General features: G+C 41.8%; 1 protein-coding gene across 6 annotated transcripts in view; it reads left to right on the forward strand.

Moving 5' to 3' along the window:
* Positions 1-20,956, forward strand: part of lrba (LPS-responsive vesicle trafficking, beach and anchor containing) — a 195,711-nt gene that overhangs the window by 59,015 nt on the left and 115,740 nt on the right. For 5 of the 6 annotated variants that reach the window (XM_073465119.1, XM_073465134.1, XM_073465150.1 and 2 more), the window contains exons 29-33: positions 93-438; positions 7,162-7,331; positions 9,662-9,746; positions 10,033-10,166; positions 10,893-10,954. In XM_073465119.1, the coding sequence (XP_073321220.1) occupies positions 93-438; positions 7,162-7,331; positions 9,662-9,746; positions 10,033-10,166; positions 10,893-10,954 (797 nt within the window). The remainder of the gene's footprint in view (positions 1-92; positions 439-7,161; positions 7,332-9,661; positions 9,747-10,032; positions 10,167-10,892; positions 10,955-20,956) is intronic. The other variant, XM_073465142.1, reaches the window with a different exon arrangement.

Consider the following 20,956-nt stretch of genomic DNA (forward strand, 5'->3'; position numbering starts at 1 on the left):
TTGTCTTGTTTATCTGGTTGTGGGTGCCCCTACTTCTCCCTGTTGTGACTTTATCGCTCACATTTCTTCCTTATTATTGTGTCTCTTTATAGATAGCGGTGCCATTTCTGGTGGACTAGAAGTAGAGAACGGTGTCTCTCTCCGGCGGTATGATTCTGGCATAGGTGATGACCACACCTCAACTGCAGCAAGCGAGGCAGACCTGTCATCCTCTGGCGTTACTCACGGCCCAGACGCAGTCTCAGAGGCCTTGTCCACGCTGTCGTCTGAGGTCAGACCTTCTCAGCCCGCTGATTCAAAGGGCAAGAATGTGAAGGATATCCTGCGCAGCCTAGTGAGCAATCCTGATGACGTCATGGTGGATCCAAGTCTGCTGCCGCCGTCATTTATAGGAAGTGTGGGCGATACAGCCAGAGAGCAGTTCAGCTCGTTTGATAGGTGAGAACTCAGATTCAAATATGACATACACATATACTAATCATAGAAAATCATGTTTTTCTGGTCTTCACATTTGTGATTGTGGGGAAAACAATCTGGACTAAAATGGGTGCAGACATGACAGCTTCATCACTTTCTCAAAAGCCCATATGGTGTACTGTATATTCGCTTGATTCTCAAGCTTCAGAGTTGACAGTTTCATGTCATTTACCTAAACATGACTGCAGGGGACTTTTCAAAGTCAGACCTTGAAGACATCTCCCAGTGGTATCCTCAGAGGAGGCTTCGGCGGATCTTGAAAAACATTCTGTAACAGAAACCCTTTTGAACCAGGGGGGAATCTTAGTCTCCGACTCTTTCCCCCTTACTCCCATTGTTCTTTCTTTAGTTCCCGATTGTGCATCTTCATCCCGAGCAAATCGCCTCACAAAAGAACCTGTCTTAAGGAAAACAGGAGTCATGTCTGGGATGAAGAGAAGAAGCTGGCAGGAAGCTGTTTCTTTTCACCATGTCACTTTTCTTTTTCATCTCTCCTGCTGCTCGTCTCTCCCTGTCTTACGTTCGAAGCGGTATCCCCCCTTTTCTGGCATAAAAGCTGTATAATTTGCGTTACCCCTGGAGGTGCAGGGGTGAACAGTCAGGAGTAAGGCTTCAAAAGCAGAGTTGGGTACTGTAGCCACAGACGGGCCCAGGTGAGAGAGGATGGTCACTGGTCTGGTTTGCATTTGGAGCCGTGATTCTGAGACAGACGTTCACAAACGGCAGATGAGGGGGGGAGAAGGTGGTAGAGAGATGGGAGAAGTGGGAGAAAGAAGTCTCCAAGGGGGCGATGTCAAGTCAAGGTTCTCATGGTCTGAAGAAAACATTTCTCCGTTTCTCTGTCTCGCAAACGCACTCAGTCAGTCTGCCTACCCCCAACTGTGGGAATTCCACGGCATCTCTGTGATCGCATGTCTTTATCTGAGGAATGCTTTGTCAGGTCTCAGGGCACTCCTCATATCAGGGGGATTAGACTGGCTCCTGTCCGCTGAGCACACTCAGTAGGAAGAGAGGACGTGAGGAGAGCTGGAGAACATAGAGTAACAGCTCTCTCGCTGTGTGTAGGAGCCTCTGGGAGGTATACAACCCGGCACAGTTGGCCAACTTTACCCGAGCTCCTTTTTAAGAGGAAATAAAAGCCACTCTGAGGGTGTTCACACATTAACACATTGTAGGGCTGTAACTAATAATAACTTTAGTTGAAGCATAAGGTTGGCAAGAATTTGTATTTTTGTTATTGTTATCAAATCCCATGAAAAAGAGAACAAAATCAGCTGTGCATTAGTCCATTTTTTCCACTTCCAAGAGCAAATAGTGAATTAGTTGGTTTACAGATGAATACATATTTGATGCTGTATTTACAGCTGCAGGGAAATATATGTGGGATTAACTCAAAATAAACTACTCTGCCCATGTTCATGGCAAAGAAGCAACATGCCACCCAGCATAACAATGTGGCTAATCAGTGTAGTTATTTGGAAGTGGCACAGAGGAATAAGCTATATCAGGCATTGGATACATATATGATACTTGAATAATGATAATGATAATGATATCACTTTCAGAGTGATTTGATAAACGCTTGGAACACTGACAGCCAATCAGAATACATCTGAATTTAACGTTTGCCATGTTTGAACTAACTAAATGCTAATATAACATTTTATTAGGCTGGAAATAACACACAAAAAAGGCATTGTACCTGATACATCCTGCCAAACAGTCAGGTCTACTCTGGGCTGAGACCCATCCTCCACCCAAGTTTTGTGGAAAGTGAAAACATAACTTGTGCATACTTGGCAGAGGTTATTAATTTTGAATCATAAGAAACAATGAATACAATTTGCGCTTACACTTGTAAAAGAGGTTTTTAAAGCTCTTAACTCCTTTCATCTTTGAGGAATTTTCTACACCCATACCCTTCTGGTTTTCTTTTTGTTTCTCTGTGTGACGTACAGCAGTAACAGGTCAACAACATCCAGTTTTTTTTGGGAAGCTAAGCTTTGCGTCACTGTTTATACAATGTTATCGTTCATCAGTGTAATTGCTTATATATTTTTTGATTATAATTTTCATATAGTTATCGTTCTTGGGTTGGACAGCCCTGTAAGCATTTTGTTTTTTTCCAATACATTTTTTAGTCAAAATTTAGTTAGAAATGGTTATCAAAATTTCACAGAGCCATTGGTGACATCTTCAAATTGTCTCTTTTGTCAAACCAGCAGCCCAAAACCTAAAGATAAGAGCATTACAATGATATTAAACTGGGAAAAATCAGCAAATCCTTTGAGATCACATTTGAGATTGACTTGATGATTTTTCTCTCTTCGACCTCTGACCTCACTGCCAGGGGGCCAAAATTATTTTAATGTCTTTTGGTCAAAACTAGCCTTCTATCCATATCAGTCACTGGCTTTGCTCCTATATTTATTCCCTTATCTCCTCGGCTTACCTCTCTTTATCAGCCAGCTGTCTCTAGTCCTTACCCTTACTAATTCTACCAACCACGCGTGTAGACATGCTCTGTGTTTATTATCTTGTTGTAATGACTCTATCACTGCTCAGCATCTCCCACTAACCAGTAAGCCTCCCAGTGACACCAGTACAAGCCAGAGCTGACATTCTACACTGACATCTCCTGCCAAAACATGGCCACTTTCCACTTACCCAGGGGGGCTGGATTTACGAGGGCAATGTATGAAAGAAGCTGGGATCTCCCAGATAAAAACTGCAGGCTGGTCAGGGGGTGAAGTATCCCTGCTGATTTATTTACTAGTGGAGACCTGCTGGATTTCTCCCATCCATTTCTCAGCCATGCCCCTGTTATGACAGCCAGTCTGCAAATATTTGCTGACACTAACCAGAACTAAACAGTGTCATTGTACAAGCCGGTGATTTAGTCTGCATGTTTCAGCAGAATGTGTGTGTTAGACGTTGGGATATACATGGTGCAGTTGTTTGCATTCCTGGAGGCAGACTCCACATGCATGTGAGAGTTGATGTACAGATGAGTTTTGTTGATGCTGAAGTGTTGTTAATGTACTTCTTAGGAAGGGGATAAGCATGTCAGAAACAAACACAACTGAGAGTGAAGGTCATTTTCTTCTGTAAATGTCTGCCTCACACTGTAAAAAAGTGAGGTTCTGTGAGTGCAAACTGGGATTCACACAAGTTTGCCTTCTGGGATGAACCGGAAACAAACACTGAACATAAACATTTTTGGCAACAGTCCTTTAAAAATAATCGTTAACAGTGAGTGCCCAATGTCCACTGGAACGAAAAGATTCAAGGAAAAAGAATGAATACTACCATAATAATACATTTTAAGATGATAATAACTTCAACTGGAAACCCTATCATTAATAACCCATGAATGACCAAGTCTGTATTTAGTATGTCGTAATAAATTAAATGGATCTCTTCTTAGCTTAGCTAATACTTTAAATGCTGTAAAGGAAATGTCGACATTAAAAAGTTAAAGAATCGAACCATAAAAAATATTAAATAAAAATATTTAAACATGAAGATAAAAATGATGTAGCGCACATTCTTAATGCAGTCTGCAAAACAGTTAGTTGTACTGCGTTCTACACATCCCGACAAAAACCAAGCCAATATTGGCCCTATTGATATAGTGGCTGGTATTATGTTGGTATTAGTACAATGTACTGCATTTCCAAAGCATAACCTTTTAAAAAATAGTCATTGACAAGCCTTATAAGACGTAAACACTCACATAAACACAGCTCCCAAGATGCCTCCCGACGTTACAAGATGAGGGCTGCACCTCAGTGCCTCCAGTACATGCATATGCAAATACATGCACCTGCACATTAATGCACACATATCCACATATTTCACAAGTATATAATAAAAACAAACTTTTTTCACCACTTCAGACAAAACTTCAACATCTCCTGCCTTCTCACTGTGTTGTCTAGCAGCCTGTTGGTCAAAATAAATACCATCCATCTGGTACATATCGGACACATACATCATGGATGTATACTTGCGCCCAGAGCAATATCCTCGTGCACACACCCTTGCAAACACACGTGAAAAACACTCGCTATTCTCATACTTTGTAGGCCCTTAGGTCCCAGTTGCTCCACTCCATTAATCACTGATGTCATCAATGTAATGCCCCTCCCACACCAGCCATCATCACCCAATCACAGCTCGAGAAACTCTCAGATGCTGTGGACTTTATTGCAGTTGATGTGAAAATAGTGTGTACATGCAAATGTGTCAGCGTGTATGGCCAATGAATAACACTTGGAACATTCACATGTCCAGGGTTGCATGAAACGAGGGTGAAAGAGGAGATCAAAGCTCTCCTGGGGTGTTCACTCTCCTCCCTCACATGTGGTTAACACTCAAGAGAATGGTATTTTTACACACAAACACACCACTGACACTGTCCTACTCATTCTTGCACTTGTTTTACCTTAAATAGCAGAGATTACTGGAATCACAGTGTTTACTGCACTTATCCATTGTAGGTTAAAGCCTTTAATAATTCAGCCTCAGTCCAGCATACACACACGCACACACACACACTGCCCTGGGCTTCTGTTTGTGGGTTGAGTGGGGCCGCTGACGGCTGATTAATCGACTGGGGCGGCCCACTCATGATAAGTGTGGCTAATGACCTGCTGAATAATTCACTGGGCCTTTGCTGGGGAACAGATGGAAGGCCAAACACATACACGGACATGTTCACTGGCAGACTCGTACACACTTGTGCACTCGTGCATTTATTTGTACACTCAATATGCATATATTCAAATATTTGTGGACGCACACGCTCCCAGCCTCTGCACACCAGGGGTCCTCCGTCTCCCCGTCTCTCTCTCTCCTGCTGTTGACACCTTGGGTGCTTCACGTCAGTGCCGCCCTCGTTCCCTGATACCAGCATCCAGCCCACTCACTATCAGAACAGAGCAAAAGTTACCAGAAACATTTATCTCTACCCCTGTAGACAGATTTGATTCTGTTCTATCACTACTTCAGTTTTTATGTATCACTCTGGACCTTCTCAGTATGTGTTTGTATTTCAAACACAACTGTCAAGCCGCTGGGATCCGTATGCAGCTCTGTTATTCTCGAAAACATAGATCACTCGAAGCAAAGGTCAACTGTCAGGGTTTAACATTCACAGTAACTTTTAATAGATCTGATCAGCTGCCTTAAATCAACCGAGAACAGCCTTTGAATCTGCAGCCAGGTATCTGTCGGCACCACAGGAAGCCAGACCCAACTACCCTCGTGTGTGTGTGTGTGCATGAAAGCCTGCATACAAACAGACTCTGGGAACGTGCAGGAATGTGTGTTAGCTCTTTTGTCTGTACTACTCTTTTCTTTTCTATATTCAAATGTTGTGCATTTGATGCATGCTTGCATATCTGTGTAAGCCTGCATTGGTTTGTGTTTCTGAGAGGGAGCAGTAGCCAGTGATTAGACCCTGCGCCCCCTGTGTCAGCACTGATAAGCGGGGCCAGGCTCTCTTTGATATGACCAGTGGTCTGTCAGAGCCCTGGTCTAAACTGACAGCTTATCTACATGCTGCTCTCCTCCCATCTGCTGTTCGGCGGACAGGAATTGAACTCCACTCAGTTGTACAGCATCAGTACGAGAAACACTTCCTGTTACTTTACAGGAGGGCGGTCTAAAGAAGCAGCATTATCATTGCATAGATAGCTGTGTTTAAAAATTTAAGCTAGCTGTCAGTGATCAAGGATTTGTGCTCAGATAAAAAGGCTTTAATTTTAGTATTAGTGAAATTAGTGAATGTAAAACTTGATTGAAGGTAAAACTAAACCTGTGTGCTGTGGCTGGATATCAAATCTTGATACTTTTTGTATACTGGCAGAAATATGTGTAGTAGAAGAATTATAAAGTTTTTGTAAGGCTGCTTGTGATAAAATAACATTAAAAACTACTGCCTTTAGAAGTTTTAAATATCTTGCTCATAGACAAAAAGGGTTTTGTCTGAGACTATTCCTCAAAAGAAGGTATTGAGGGGAAAAAAACTATTGTTTTTGGCATGCATACATTGTGATAACCCCAATTGTTTAAAAAATAAACAGCTAAATTTCAGGTGCACTGGTGCCACCAATGGAAATGTTGAGTCACACTTGACTGACTATTGGGCGCATGTGTGACCAAAATAGTCACACCCTGGAGCCCTGATACTAAAACACATGTATCAAATTGTCAAATACATCAGGCCTAATATGTGCTGACTATTTTAGAAGGATTGGTTTTAATTGTGAAAGGTTTGTGCTGTAGAAGTGGACAACACACCAAAAGTAGGCTCCAATCTTCTCTTGTATAGATGTATACAATGCACTTTTTCCTTCCAGTATATGCTGTAATGCCCAATACAGTGTTTCATCAAGCAAAACTAAATGAAAAAGTAAGCGTATTATCCAGAGAACAAGTACTGCAGGTAGCTGTTTGGTTTGTGGCAAGATGAATGTGACTATTTAAAAATATTTTGAGTCAGTGAAGTTGCCCTATACTAAAATTACTCTACCGGTCTTATGGATTGATGACAGAGTTGCTGTTGTTTTATACTGTGTACATAAAAGGCTTGTAGTGAACTGGCACGGTCAGCATTTCTTACAATAGTTCTTTTTCTAGGTGACAGTAACATGGATAATTGATCTCCTCTCCCTACAGAAGTGTCATCGTCGCACCCAAGAAAGCCGGCATGACTCCGTCTCCAGGCACCTCCACTCCCGTCCCAGCAGCCACTGCTGCGTCTGTGTCTGGCGGGACACCAATCGACAGCGTTGCCGTAGTATCTTCTGGCGACGCCTCCCAGAGCACTTCTGCAGACTCTGCAGCTAGTGAGTACACACACACACACACACACACACACACACACTCAAATATTATTCGGGCAGTGTTTCTGCGAGGGCTGATGAGTCAAAGCATAGATGAGCCTGCTATGAGGAAGTCAATATTTATTGAGAAATTTTGCTCTTCTGTGTGACTGGAAGAATAATGTTGTTGTGTTTGTTCAGTGTAATCCAGTTAACAAAGTTACAGTAACAGTTGTAATTGCTTTGCATTTATAGAGTTAAAGTAGAATTAGAAGTGAGATTTTTAAAATAAGACTAAATTCTTACAGTTGTAAATAAATAAGTAGAAATAAAGTAGAAATTAAAGTCCTTTAATATAACAGTGATAACATAAGTTAACTAATAAGTTCTTATAAGGTGCTTATAATAAGACTGAGTGTTAATAATAACATAATAAAATTGTTTATTGATAGTAGACATTTAAAAGCACTAATAGGAAGCTTGTTGACGTTTACTGACTGTTTAAGGACGTCAATAAAATACTTATGAATTATAATTGTTTCTAACAGCATTAAAAACACATTAACTTTGACTAACTTACCTACTATGTCATTGTTAAACCTAACTAAGCTTTTTGCAGCTTACGTATCTAGCTGCAAGAACAATGCCTTGTAAGAGTTAGTAGATCCTAAGATCATTAGATCCAATGGCTCTAATCCAAAAACAAACCTTTTTAAGGTTAATAAATTGTTAATTAAGTTCTTACAAACATTTTTTTAAATGTATTTTATTATCAAATCATCAATACCAGAAATCGATTAAAACCTGGAAATCTCCAGAGGTTGTTTATAGTAAGATTAAATGGATGAAGGATGTTTAATTTCAAAAGTCTGGAGACTTATTCATTTTAAGAAATTTTTGAAAAAATAATGGGACATCATGAACTTATTGAGTAACATTTATCTCTGAGTCTGTTTTGTTCAGATGTTGTGTTTTTATGGTTTGTGAAAAGAAAGAGGTAAACAATAAAGGGACATTCATCTGTAGGATGAACTGATATATATAAATAAATAAATAGAATAATTTTTATTCTAATAATCTTCAACTTTATGAGCACACCAGCTCTCCTATATTCACACACAGTAAATTGTGATTAGAAGACCAGCTGTTTTTTTGTCACCTCTCTGCATGTGTGAGTGTGTATAAAAGTGTTGTTTTTTCATCAAGGAGTGTGTATGTGTGTTTAAGAGAGGAGGGAGAGACAGGAGAATGGGGTTTGTGTGTTTTGGGAGCATTTACTGTAAAATCAGGCTGGGGAGAGGGTGTGTGTCTGTATGTGTTGTGTGTGCGTGTGTGCATGTGAATAATGATAAGTGTTGAAATTGTGTGCATTGGGTGCTTTGTGTCAGCGAGCGGTGTTGAGTAAATATGCTTTGTGAGCGTGTGTGTGTTTTTAGTGGGGCAGTGGGAGGACTAATGGAGACGTTCATTTACTCCTCTTTGTTTGAAGGAGCTACTTCAGCTCGAGAGGGATACTCTCACCAGGCCCACATGGCGCTGCTTAACACCTTACATGCACGCACGCACACACACGCAAGAACACACATTCCAGCCCACATTACACTGTCTGTCATTCCGTAAGAGTTATCCCTGCTTGGAGACTGTCCTGGCTGGAAAAACAAGCCCGCTGAAACACCAGAGGAATCCCCCTCCTCCATATTCAGCTGGGCATTAGCTTATTTATGAGCCACAGGGAAGTGAATTTACTGCCAGATCAATCAAACATGGACTTTGTACCTTGTGCGCCTCTGTCTCCAGAATGAAGTCGTAAAGCACCTTTTAGTTGTATAATGAAACAGTCACAAAAACAGCCCAGAGGGGTAAATTGGTATGTAATGACTTAACAATTTGAGTAAACAGTAGCATTTTTTTACATCTCACATTCACACAGGTGTAAGACTGAAATACTACGTTTACTACTTATAACAAATATTATCATGCTGACTGCAGCTGACAGTGAAATGTTACCATCCTTTACACAATTTAGAGGTTTCCATCATGAGAATGTCTGAATTGTAAATTGATAAGGAAGACGTATCGAGCTCGGAGTACATCATCCACTATCTAACCATAAAATTATACTTGGACCCCCACTTGCCCTATCTGACCATAAATCCCCCCTATTCTATACATTAGAATGAAGACCATTGTATTATTTCATAAGAGGCATGTTTCCACACAGGTTTATGGTGCTGCCCTGCTCGTATAATGTATTGCTCCGTGTGTGTGTTTGTGCGGGGGTGTGTGTGTGTGTAGCGTCTTATTCTTGTCCAACATCCAGACTAATAACAGAGTTCTTTGGTTTCTCCCTGCAGCAGGCGGCCAGGTTCCAGCCAGCGCTAGCCTGCCATCTGTCCCCCCACTCTCCCCTGTGACCCAGAACACAGCCCCCAATATGAGGTGATTCATCTTCTTTTTTCTCTCTCTCTCCCATACACACATGCACGCACACACACACACACACACACTGTCAGCTTTTTTTTTTATGCACATAAGCATACAAAATCAGTTATTGCGTATCCACGGATTGTTGTTTTGTCTCAATTCCAATTTTCCTTCACATTAAAAAGCGATATTTTACTTATTTTTGAATTTGGCATTTTCTAGATTTGTTTTGGAGTTGCATGATGATTTAATTTTCCCTGCCATGTACTGTATTTGTGTGTTGTTTGGATCACATCTTCAGTATCTCAGAGCGTCTGGAGCATGCTCTAGAGAAGGCAGCGCCTCTTCTGAGGGAGATCTTTGTCGACTTTGCCCCCTTCCTCTCTCGGACACTGCTGGGCAGCCACGGACAAGAGCTCCTCATTGAAGGCACGAGTAAGTACAACATCATCGCGACTCATTACAGATGCAGGTTTTTTTAAAAAAATTTTTTTTAGAAAAAAGGTGCATCTTTTAACTGTTGTCCTCATTTAAATGCAAAAACATCTCCAAGCTGCTGTTAATCCAATAGTGTGATGAGTGTGCATTGAGCCAAGAGCTGGTAGTCGTGCTGAAGGTTTCTAGGGGGCCAGGTCAGAGGCCAGGCCACTAATAGCAGTGTTTGGGATGTCTGCTGCCACCAAACAAAATGGAAAGTTGATTGATAGCTGCAGGGGGGCCTGAAGAGAAGGCAGGGGGGAGGTGTGTGTATGTGTGTGTGCGTCTGTGCATGCATGTGTCATATGAAGAGCAACTGAAAGACCAAAGGCTACTCTGGCTTGTTCCCGTCTGTGCCTGTGCAGCAGCCTCTGGACACTCTCGTGGCCCCCTGCCCCCTAAAAGCCCAGAGCTCGCCATTAGGGATCAATGGGACATATGCTGGCCAAGTCAGGCCTGTAATACAAGGTCCAAATATGTATTAGTTTACAGTAACATCATGTCGGCTCATTAGGCCCATCAATACTATCTGCTCCCTTGCAGATGGCACAAGGTTAGGTAATCTCTGTCTATTTCTGTGTGTGGCAAGAAGCAAGTTTATCAAATAGAACGCACAAAAATATAGCAATTTTTTGTCAAATGTACATCTCTGTCTGACTGCCTATTTTTTATGCATTTTCCCAGGTCTGGTGTGTATGAAGTCCAGCAGCTCAGTGGTGGAGCTCGTCATGCTTCTGTGTTCACAGGCAAGTCTAGCATCTATATCTGTACTCATCCCCGTCCTCCACTTTCTCACCGATCTGATTTATCAGGCTCACCTTGAGTGCAGTAAATCTGCAGCCGTGAGTGGACAGTGAGCTATCCAACGCCTTATCTCTCCTCCACACCACCTTGTCTACCTTTCCACACTCACCCCGTCCCCGAGCGAGGGCAGAGAAACCGGATAGAAGGCATCTCCGGCCGCAAATATTGGTTTGAGGGTCAAGGGTGGCCGACCTGTCCGCGTCACCTCTGACCCGAGCGCCGGACCCTTGTGGCCAGGCCAAACTGATGAGGAGGGATAATGTAGATTTGATGGTGCTTTGCATTGATTATCTCTCTCGTCTCTGTTGTCTTGTGGGTGTTTTGTTGCCAAGTTTATTTAGCTGCTGCCGGATTCATGAATACTAATTCAGGGATCATAAGCAGGCGTGGGCAGATCAATGATCGGAGACGTCAATAGATCACTCCAGGATGGCTGAGTAGCATTAACAGACACAAACCCTACTGAAGGCTGTTCATTTACTGCATGTGGACCAAAACACAGCACACAGTAGGGCTGGGTAATTTATCGATATTATATTGTCATACTGATCCAATAACGAATATTGTTAAATCATGATATGGCATAAGTGTCATCCTTTCCTGGTTTTAAAGGTTGCATTACAGACTGTTCCACCTGTTCTAATACCTGCCTCGTCGTAGCAGCTATGAAGTGCTTTTGAGAAGATTTCAAAATATCAACATATGTGTATTGTGTATAGCAATATTGCCTAAAAATACTGTGATATTATTTGAATTTCACCCAGTTTCACCCAGTATACTGAGTATACTTTGTGTGTAAACGAATCTCATATGAAAAGTGTATTTATTCCCTGTAGAAGCACTCATTTATTTAACGTAACCCTCATATACACACATCCAGTGACAAGGACAACAGATAATAACTCCCCTCTGGCCCTGTTTGTTTGCATCTTTACCATTTAAAACCCCGCATGAAAAAACAACGATCTCCAATAATACAAAAACACGTCTGATTAATGACATCTCTCTCACCACTTCGCTGTGCTTTTTTTATCAGCTTTATTTCCCAGAGAAATAGCGCCCGTCATCTGGCTTCCTCTCCTCCACCTTCTCCCCCTTTTAACCCCCTACTCTGTTTGGGTCCCATTATTCACTTCGCTTCATCTCTAAAAAGGTAATACAGTCAGATTACACATCTGTTTGGATGTCAGTGGCCGCGCATAGATTTGCACTAGTGGGACACATGGAGGGAATGCGAACCCGGTAATGTCCACAGAGGAAGGAGTAGCGGGAGTGAGAGCTAGATAGAAAACCAAAGAGAGAAGAATGACAGGCTCTAATGCACCTATTTGTCATATCTGTCAGGGTGTTGTTTAATGCTAATCTAATCAAAGGCAGAATCTTGGTGATTGCTCCGCTGCACAGCTCATACCTCGCTTCCCCCTTTGGTCCCCAGCCCAAGCTATTTCTTCCTTTCTCTGAGCTCCAAGCTACCCCACCCAAACACACACACACACACACACACACACACACACACACACACACACACACACACACACACACACACACACACACACACACACACACACACACACACACAGTGAGAGGACCAGGGATTGGCCAGCGTAGTGTTGATTGCTTCAATAAATCATCCAACCAAATTCTCTCACAGCTAATGCAAATGTAATTTTATTGTTGTGTAAAGGGAGAAAAGGGAGGAGGGGAGAAAGGTAGGGGCGATACGCTGCTTTCCACTGGGGAAAAGAGGAAAACAGGGACAGACTTTCCTTTGGGCTAAATTACAACGTATAATTATTTGTGTGTTTGCTCTCCTTGTGGGGCAGTGAGAGTGAGCCAGCGCCATGATTGATGACATAATTTAGGAAAGTTTGTCGGGCCCTCTGGCACAGGAAGCGCTCACTTCTCTCACAGGAAGTGCCTCCGTGGCCATCTTGTGACTCCTTCCTGCCTTCAAGCCAACCAGCGGAGGGAGTAGACAGAGATGAATTTGATTGATTTTTCTCCCTCCGCCCCCCACACCTTCATCGGAGATACGATGCGATAGCATCTCTGTGAAATTTTAATTAATTTCCCAAGCTTTGAGATGGAGTGGAGCCAGGGTGAAGGGTCAGGAGGCTAGGGACTGCAGAGCAGTTTTTAATCAGGGATCCTATGAAAGTTGCATTGGTGGCCACATCAGCTTGGCATTGAGGAGGGGATTGTAAACCGCTGTTTGATAGTGCCCCATTTCTAAACAACTACAACGGCACTCCCAATTAAAGGACCATTTTGATCAGACATTAACTGTTGGGGTGGCATGCTGCCTTGTATATTGATCCTGGAGGACTGCTGAATATACAAAATGAGGATTAATGATCAAATACTGTAGCTGCAACAGACTACTGCTTAAAATAGTAGAAAGAGCTGCCACTGAATGTATCTGCACCTGGAATTGTTGTCAATTCAAGATGTACTATGTTTTAAATGTCAAAAAACACATCTTTTTTTTCCAGTTAATCAGCAGGTTAATTTCTCAGCTGTTACAGTTTCCCAAAGCACAAATTGATATATTTAAATAGCTTCTTTTGCTCAACTAACAGTCCAAAACCCAGTTTACTACCCTAGGAAACACAGGAAAACCATGAAATATTCACATTTGAAAAGGTTTATCTATTATCAGAGTTGTTACAAATTAATTTCCTGTCAGTTGAGTTGTGCTAATTAGATGATTTCATGTAACTGGAGAAGAGATATTTGGTAATTTAATGATATCAAGATATCATAGCCGTTCAAGGTTATTGAATGTCTTGGCTTCCTCAGAGTAACTCTTGCATATTACATGAAGTTTTCTCACGTGAACCATGCTGTTCACTGAGGGTCTCGCATGCTCTTGCCCCTGATTCGCCTCGACAGTTTCACTCTCCCTCTCACACTTGTTTGCTCTCATCTATGTCATGTTTACGGCCAGCATGTTGTTTCCTGGGTGCATTTCTTGAAGTGGCTTTCACCCAAAACATCTGATTAATAAATAATGCGCTGGGACAAGAGAAAGAGCTTTTCCTTTGCGCTCGCTGCCGTCCGTCCAGAGCTTTGAGAAATCATCTCATCGGTTACTGGACAGTCTACGAGGAGCAGAGGCCCATAAATCTCCTCAGTAGCTGCATTTGTGTCCTGTAGATCAGCCATTATTGTCCGGCCCCTCTGTCAGCCCATCCATCCTTCTGCCATTTATCAGAAATACATCCTGTACATGGAGTGGAAGGAAAGGAGGGAGAGAGTTGTGGGGTGGAGGGGCGCTGGATTCATGATGGTCAAGCCTAGATAGGAATTTCTGCTGGTCTTTACCTGTCGACAGATACAACGCAATGAATACAGATCATGTTTTAGACTGTTTTTAGACAATATAGTTTAATTACACATACCATAATGCTCATTGATAGCCATATTTCTTATGTTCTTTAACTGTTCACAAAAACTACAACAAACATTTTTTGACTCCCTCCAATGGTATATAACAATGCAGATTAAATTGTTTTTGTATGCTCAGGTGAAGATGAATCAGTCTCTGAAATATCTGCCTCCACCCCAGTACAAAAGTGATGAATTGTATTTTGTAGTGGTTCTCCTGGTATTTAAAAATGCCAGGAACACCACTGCATGTTGTGCCTTTGCAGTTATATATATATTTGCACCATGTGGTCCATTTGCATGTGGACCATTGATACAAGTAATCTTTTAATAGTAATTCGATAACATCAGTGTTAACCTGCTAATCCAATATCCACACATTATCATATGTTCCCAGCCAGTCTCACCAAAGTTAACCTGTTTAACAGATGGGCACCTCTCTCTAAATCAGTGGGGAGAAAGACATTGACTTCCCCAAACACTTGGCTGCTCCTGACCCTTGACCCTCTGACCTCCAGGTTAGAAGGAAGAGTGGCGGAGGCATAGAAGTTTAAACCCCTGCAGTCAGGGAACAGGTCGTGAGTGCACGCTCATCATGCTTCACACAATCAATAGCATAATCTGAGAAACGAGGGAACCAGTTGGAAGCTTGGTGGCCCTGAAAACAACCAGCAAGTTTAACCTTAGTCGCAGGTACTTTTATATGTTTTATTAAGTATTCACAAGTTGCTTTTTTGGACAGAAGTCTAATGTTTGAATTGCTAAATAGTCATTTATATCTGTCAGCGGACATATTTCTTGTTCCCCCCCCTCGTAAGTGAGGCTTTGATGGATCAAGAGCAGACCGTGTTGTAAGAACCACTTGGGGAGCTGAGAGAGGTGAGAGAAGTGGCGAGGAATGTGATGAAACCAGGGGACAAAAATACTTTCCCCATCATTTTCCTCACAGTCAGACCCCCACCCCACTGTGCAGTTAAACAGGCACACAAGGTTCAAGATCAGTGCAAATCAAAGTGTTATTTTTCCCCTCCCTCCCTGCTCACCCTCACCCTGTGTTCTGCTCCAGTGCCCCTTTACAGCCGTGCCACGCGGCTCAGTGTCCCTGCCATCGCTCTGTAGTTCGGAGGATAATATCACGCTGTTTATTCTTTGAAAAGGTACTCTCCTGTGAGACGTAGAGAAAACACACTAACACCAACTGGCACTTAATTCTGCAGGCTCCCTATCGTTGCCAACTATGCAGCCAGAGAGGGGGCAGCGGGGTGTGTTGTGTCGGAGGAGGTGGGGGTCAGTAGGGTTTCCTGACAGGAAGTGGAGTCTAGCTGAGAGGGGAGAATCAGACGGGAGACTCCTCAAAAAAAATTGAGTGGCTTTTAATTTGGCTCCCAGCCGTTTTTTTACTATGAGCTGGCTTCAAGTGGCTCGAGACTGGAGGGCCTCAAGTGGCATGAATGGTTGGTTATTTATACACAACGTATAATCGTGTTTCAAATAAATGAATTTCCCTGACAGAGGCCTCTCCTCCTGACAGGTAAAAAAACATTACATTAACAGTGCCTGACAGGTCCCACGTTTTAGGACCTTGGAATGTATTCTTATGTTTCTCCCCCTGCTATCTTCTCTCCTCTCCACAAATCTGGAGTGAAAATTCACTTCCCTGCAGTTTTGATCTAGTTAGACTGTGAATGTAGAACATTTCTATATTGCCATTCAGAGGCTTAATCAAGAATTGAGAGCTGCATTAAGATATACTTTTACTGGGACATTGTATACAGTATCTTTGATATGACTGTTGAAGTCATTAGTTCCCTCTGTGTCCACTCATCCACACAGGTACATACAGGCACTGAGGTACAGAATTATATAGAATTTTGGCAGCGGTAGAAAGAAAGTGTGATTGACAGGCTCAGTTGTTGACTAAGGACGTACTGTATCTTACAGAAGTGTCATTCCTGTAAATGCTGTTTATTACAGTTAAGTCTGTCCTGGTTCCAGCTCTATGTCTGCTCTATGTCATTAGAAGATAACTTGTTATCAATATTAAATCTTTCAGTTATAAAACAAATGACATAAAAACAATGTTGCACATTCACAAATATTTATACATCTGGGAAAAATTGTGCTGCGTTATGATTGTTTTCTTTCTTGTAAATATAGCTTTTTGAATAGTCTAAATCCCAGCCCGCATTCCTAGCCAGCAGGATGCCGACCGCTTGCCTGCAGAAAATTTTGAGCATTTACTTTGAGGAAATTATATGATTCGACAAAAAGCTGTCCAACGAGTACAATGTTTAAGCAAATTTAGCACGGTCTGATTCTGCTGCATCTTTCCCCACCTGTTTAAACCTACCACATACAACACACACAAGGTAGTCAATCCATCATGGCAGTGAGCCCCTTGATCTGATCTGAGAGGCAAGTGAAACTTCTTCATTCTTTATTATGAATTAAATGTTGATTGCACAATGTAACGACTATAGATAAAGACACCACTTTGCTTTCTTTTTGTGGTCGCTGGTTCGAATCCGGCTCCCCCAGCTGCATGTCGAAGTATCCTTGAGCAAGATACTGAACCCCAAATTGCTCTTGGTGAGCAGTTGGTACCTTGCATGGCAGCCTCTGCCATCAGTGTATGAATGTGAGTGTGAATGGGTGAATGTGACAAGTGTACTAAAGCGCTTTGAGCGGTCTGTAGCCTGGGAAAGCGTTTTAGAAATGCAAGTCCATTCCATTTTGCTATTTTATCGGCATGGAAAAATGAAGATTGACTGGCGGGGTCGACTACTCTCCATTATGGGCCAATATGAATGAAAAAAACTAATCTGTGTTGTTTATAGTTGCGACACTAGGGAAACTGAAACGATCCAGTTGTCTTTGCAGCAGTGGCACGAACAATAATAACACTCCAAAACACTAGTGGGGCAATGTTGTCTGTTTCCACTTTAAGGCCAAACATGTGCTATAATATCCAAACATTTCTCCTCCATAGAATGTTTTGATGCTGTTGACTTCGAGCATCAAAGAGGAAACTCTTTCCCAGTTGTGAGAACAGTGTTTTGATTGATCACTATGAATCAGCTGAATTAGAGTAACAACAAGTAAACTTATAAAGACAAAGTTTGTCATCAACTGAAAGTTCAGCTGACAAGAGACAAAATGTCTATTCTGCTTTCACCAAGAGAGAGGGTTGAACCCAACGATGAGGGTTGCTAGGATAAAAACGAGATTGACTGTCAATAAGCATTATTTGGAACCAGTCTTTATATAGGTTGAAGTTTTCATTGACAGTTTCATGCGCTGCAAAATTATACAAAATACTTTGTTCTAGTAAATTACGCAAAAAAGTCTAAAGTTCTTGAAAAAACGAATAAATTATAGCAAAAGAAAAATCCAGTGATGAAATTGGATGAGGTGATGATTTCATTCCTCATTCAGATCTGAACATCTGTTTCATTTGGAACAGAAACAGCTGCACAGTGTTTCAGTATTCTCGTGCTCCTGCATCATTGAAATCCACTGACATTAAACTGAATCAACCAAATACCAGATCTGTTTCAAGATAAGTTTGAAAGAGCAACTCTTTAAAAAGCAGGGGGATGAAGTACTGCAGGCTTAAATGTACTGTACCCCACTTAAATATACTTCTCATGCACAGCTCAAGTCTCCTAACATGTTTTTGGTTTGTCTGTTTGGTGTACGGGGGGCTTACGTCCTGTTTTTTCACTCTGTGTTAGTGTAGCCATGAAAGTGTGAGTCCGTAAAGCTGTCGGAGACCCTGCAGTGTAAATATTTTGACATCAGTAAATATTCCCCCAGTTGTGAATTTGATCACGCAAACACCAATACGAGTGTCTGTTTTTCTTTTAAGCAGATACCATCTGAACACACATGTGGATTGTCGAGTGTAGAGGCACTCGTGTTAAGTTATTCACACACACACACACACAACACACACACACACACACACACACACACATTTTTCAGACAAAGCAGCATGAATAAGCAAAAAAAAATACTGAACTTCTGCATCGATCAGTCAAAAGAACAATGATGGGTAACACATTTGATTTTTTTTTTTATGGTAAAAGTGTTTTTTTTTTGTGTTTTTGTTTGTTTTGTCTACTCATCCGCACACATGGGCTCTTTTGTTGGTCTTTGCATATGAATGCACTGTTTTCAGCATTTGGGTCGCACAGCTACAAAAAACAATTTCTTTGTCTGTTCTTTTCTTTGCGGTCTTCAGCGCCCAAAGGTTTAATTCGTAATGTCAGGATATGCCACCAACTGTTATTGGTATGGTACTTCATAGCACAGTGACAGAAATATTCAAATTCATTTAAGATGTTTAAAACATGTGCATTTTATTTCCATCTGCTTTGTCTTTTTGCAGTCTTTGGCATCTTGTAATCAAACTGTGATACTGTTCAAAAAAGAAAAAAATCAGTAGCTCTCAGCCTCTTTAATTTTGCCTCTGCTTCACTGCCACGTTTGACACGAGGATTTATGCTTTTGTCGTCTCATCTAACGTTGTATTCCCATAGCCTTTTCAAATCAACAAATACTTGTGATTATGAGTGATGCCACTGAAAAGCACTAGTGACTTATTTATTATTTCGGGCGAGCCGAGACGTTTCTTTTTTCGGTGTTGGAAAATGTTTTCCTTGTGTTGTGGCGAGCCTGACGTTTGAAAGGCGATTTTGCTCAGGAGGTCTGTGTTTTCTCACCAGTGGTAGTGGTATATTTAGATGTTGATTATGGATAATCAGCTGTAATGACGGAAGTGCATGGCATGTGTGTTTAGACTCAATGCCATCATCATGGAACACAGACCAAACAGAGCTGTCTTATTGACTTCAGATTGAGACAGGCATTTCCTTGAATAGATTCAGACTTTCATTCATACACGCAAAAAAAGAGGAACCAAACGTAGCCCCTGCTAGCTTGAACATTGGCAAAAATTTCCGATCAGGATCAAGGGGCAGCCCTCTCTCACCCTACTATCATCTGTTAAGAGGTCAGGTTAAAGGTGAGGGGTCACAAATGGCCTCTTGTATCTACTCATCAGGAGTGCTGTGGTCATGGCCCCTATTGCGGTCATAAAAGCTGTGACACCGCTGACCAGGGCCGCCAAAATCCAATATTCTATCACTGACCTGTCCCTGTTTCCTTTTTGTCGCTGGGAGATGTCCCTCAGATCAGGGTCATTGCTTTTTTAATTCAACTAGAAGAGCCATTTCTTAGCCCATAATGACACCATTAGTCTTGCTATCACCTTTGTCTGCGTCCACCAAAACGCCAATGGCCTCCAGGCCGTTCATCAAACCTAATTTAGAGCCGAAGCCTCTCCGTGCTGCAGTTTCGCGATAATCCTTTTATTTCTGCTGAAGAAGCTTTTAGTTTTAAATCCTAACACTCCCACAGCAAATTCCCAAGAATTTTTAAAGAAATCGCATGGAGGAAATTTAATGACACTGGTTTCCTGGTTCTCCAGAGAGTACGACTCTATTTACGGCCTCACTTCCTGTGGTGTTTATTTGAAATCCAGCTCGCACAGTCTGGCCCACTCTGGAATATCCCCACAGCCACAGGCTAACACTCATGTTTAATGTCCTTCAACTACAGTCTATGCTTAAACTAGAGGGCCCCAAGGCTACTCTCACACATTTCCTCTAGAGCGAGCCTCAGCCGCAAAACCCTCTGCCAGTACTCAACTCCAAAACGCTGTTTCCACTCCCAAGCCCGGACTTTTATTCCCTCTGTGCCCTCTTTATTTGGAATGTATTGTAAACACGGTCAATGCCAATATGGTCCTTCAGGACAAAAAGCAGCTATGAATCGAGGTTAAGTGTTAGGTTGTTGTCTGTATGACGTGAAGTTGGTTACAGAGTGATGGTGCGCAGGCGTTTCAGAAGAATGGTTTCTCTTGGCTTGGTGCAAGATTGGTTCTGATGGTTGTACATTTGTCGCGCTGAAAGGTAAAAAACTTCATGGGTTTGAAAGTCATCACGTATGTACAAATATGTTTGGATGTGTATTAGAAGTTCTTGTAAATTGATCTTTTCCTTCCTCATTGTAGCACTGATATCCTCGTCCCTGTGGGCTCTATAGGTTTACTGAGAGGCCAGTCGCTACGTAAACACACACGTTTCCTCTATCAGCTCGAGAGACGTTGACAGCAGGGTTAAAAAGTTTACGCTTGGATACACATGCATGGACACACGATGCATGTCTTTCACTTTGTAGTTGTTTCGCAACTCAGTTAAAACGTTAACTCAATTAAAATCGGTTTGTTAAAGTGAGAATTTCTATAAGCTTGAGTAAAATGTGTATCATGGTTAATATCCTCTCTCCTGAAATAACTATCGCACATTTATCAACAAATGACACATTTTAATAAAAGCTGAATAATGTGGAATGTAATCGTGACTTCAAGCTGTGATTAATGATTTTTTTAAAGAGTAGTTTGGTAGTTTAGGTCTCCAACCTGAGGTTTTTCGCGCATATTTCTCCATCTCCCCTGAGAGGAAGAAGGGGAAAAAGCGCTGTGAGGTTCAGAC

Source organism: Pagrus major, chromosome 1, assembly GCF_040436345.1.
Source record: "Pagrus major chromosome 1, Pma_NU_1.0".
In the NCBI taxonomy this organism is placed as follows: domain Eukaryota; kingdom Metazoa; phylum Chordata; class Actinopteri; order Spariformes; family Sparidae; genus Pagrus; species Pagrus major.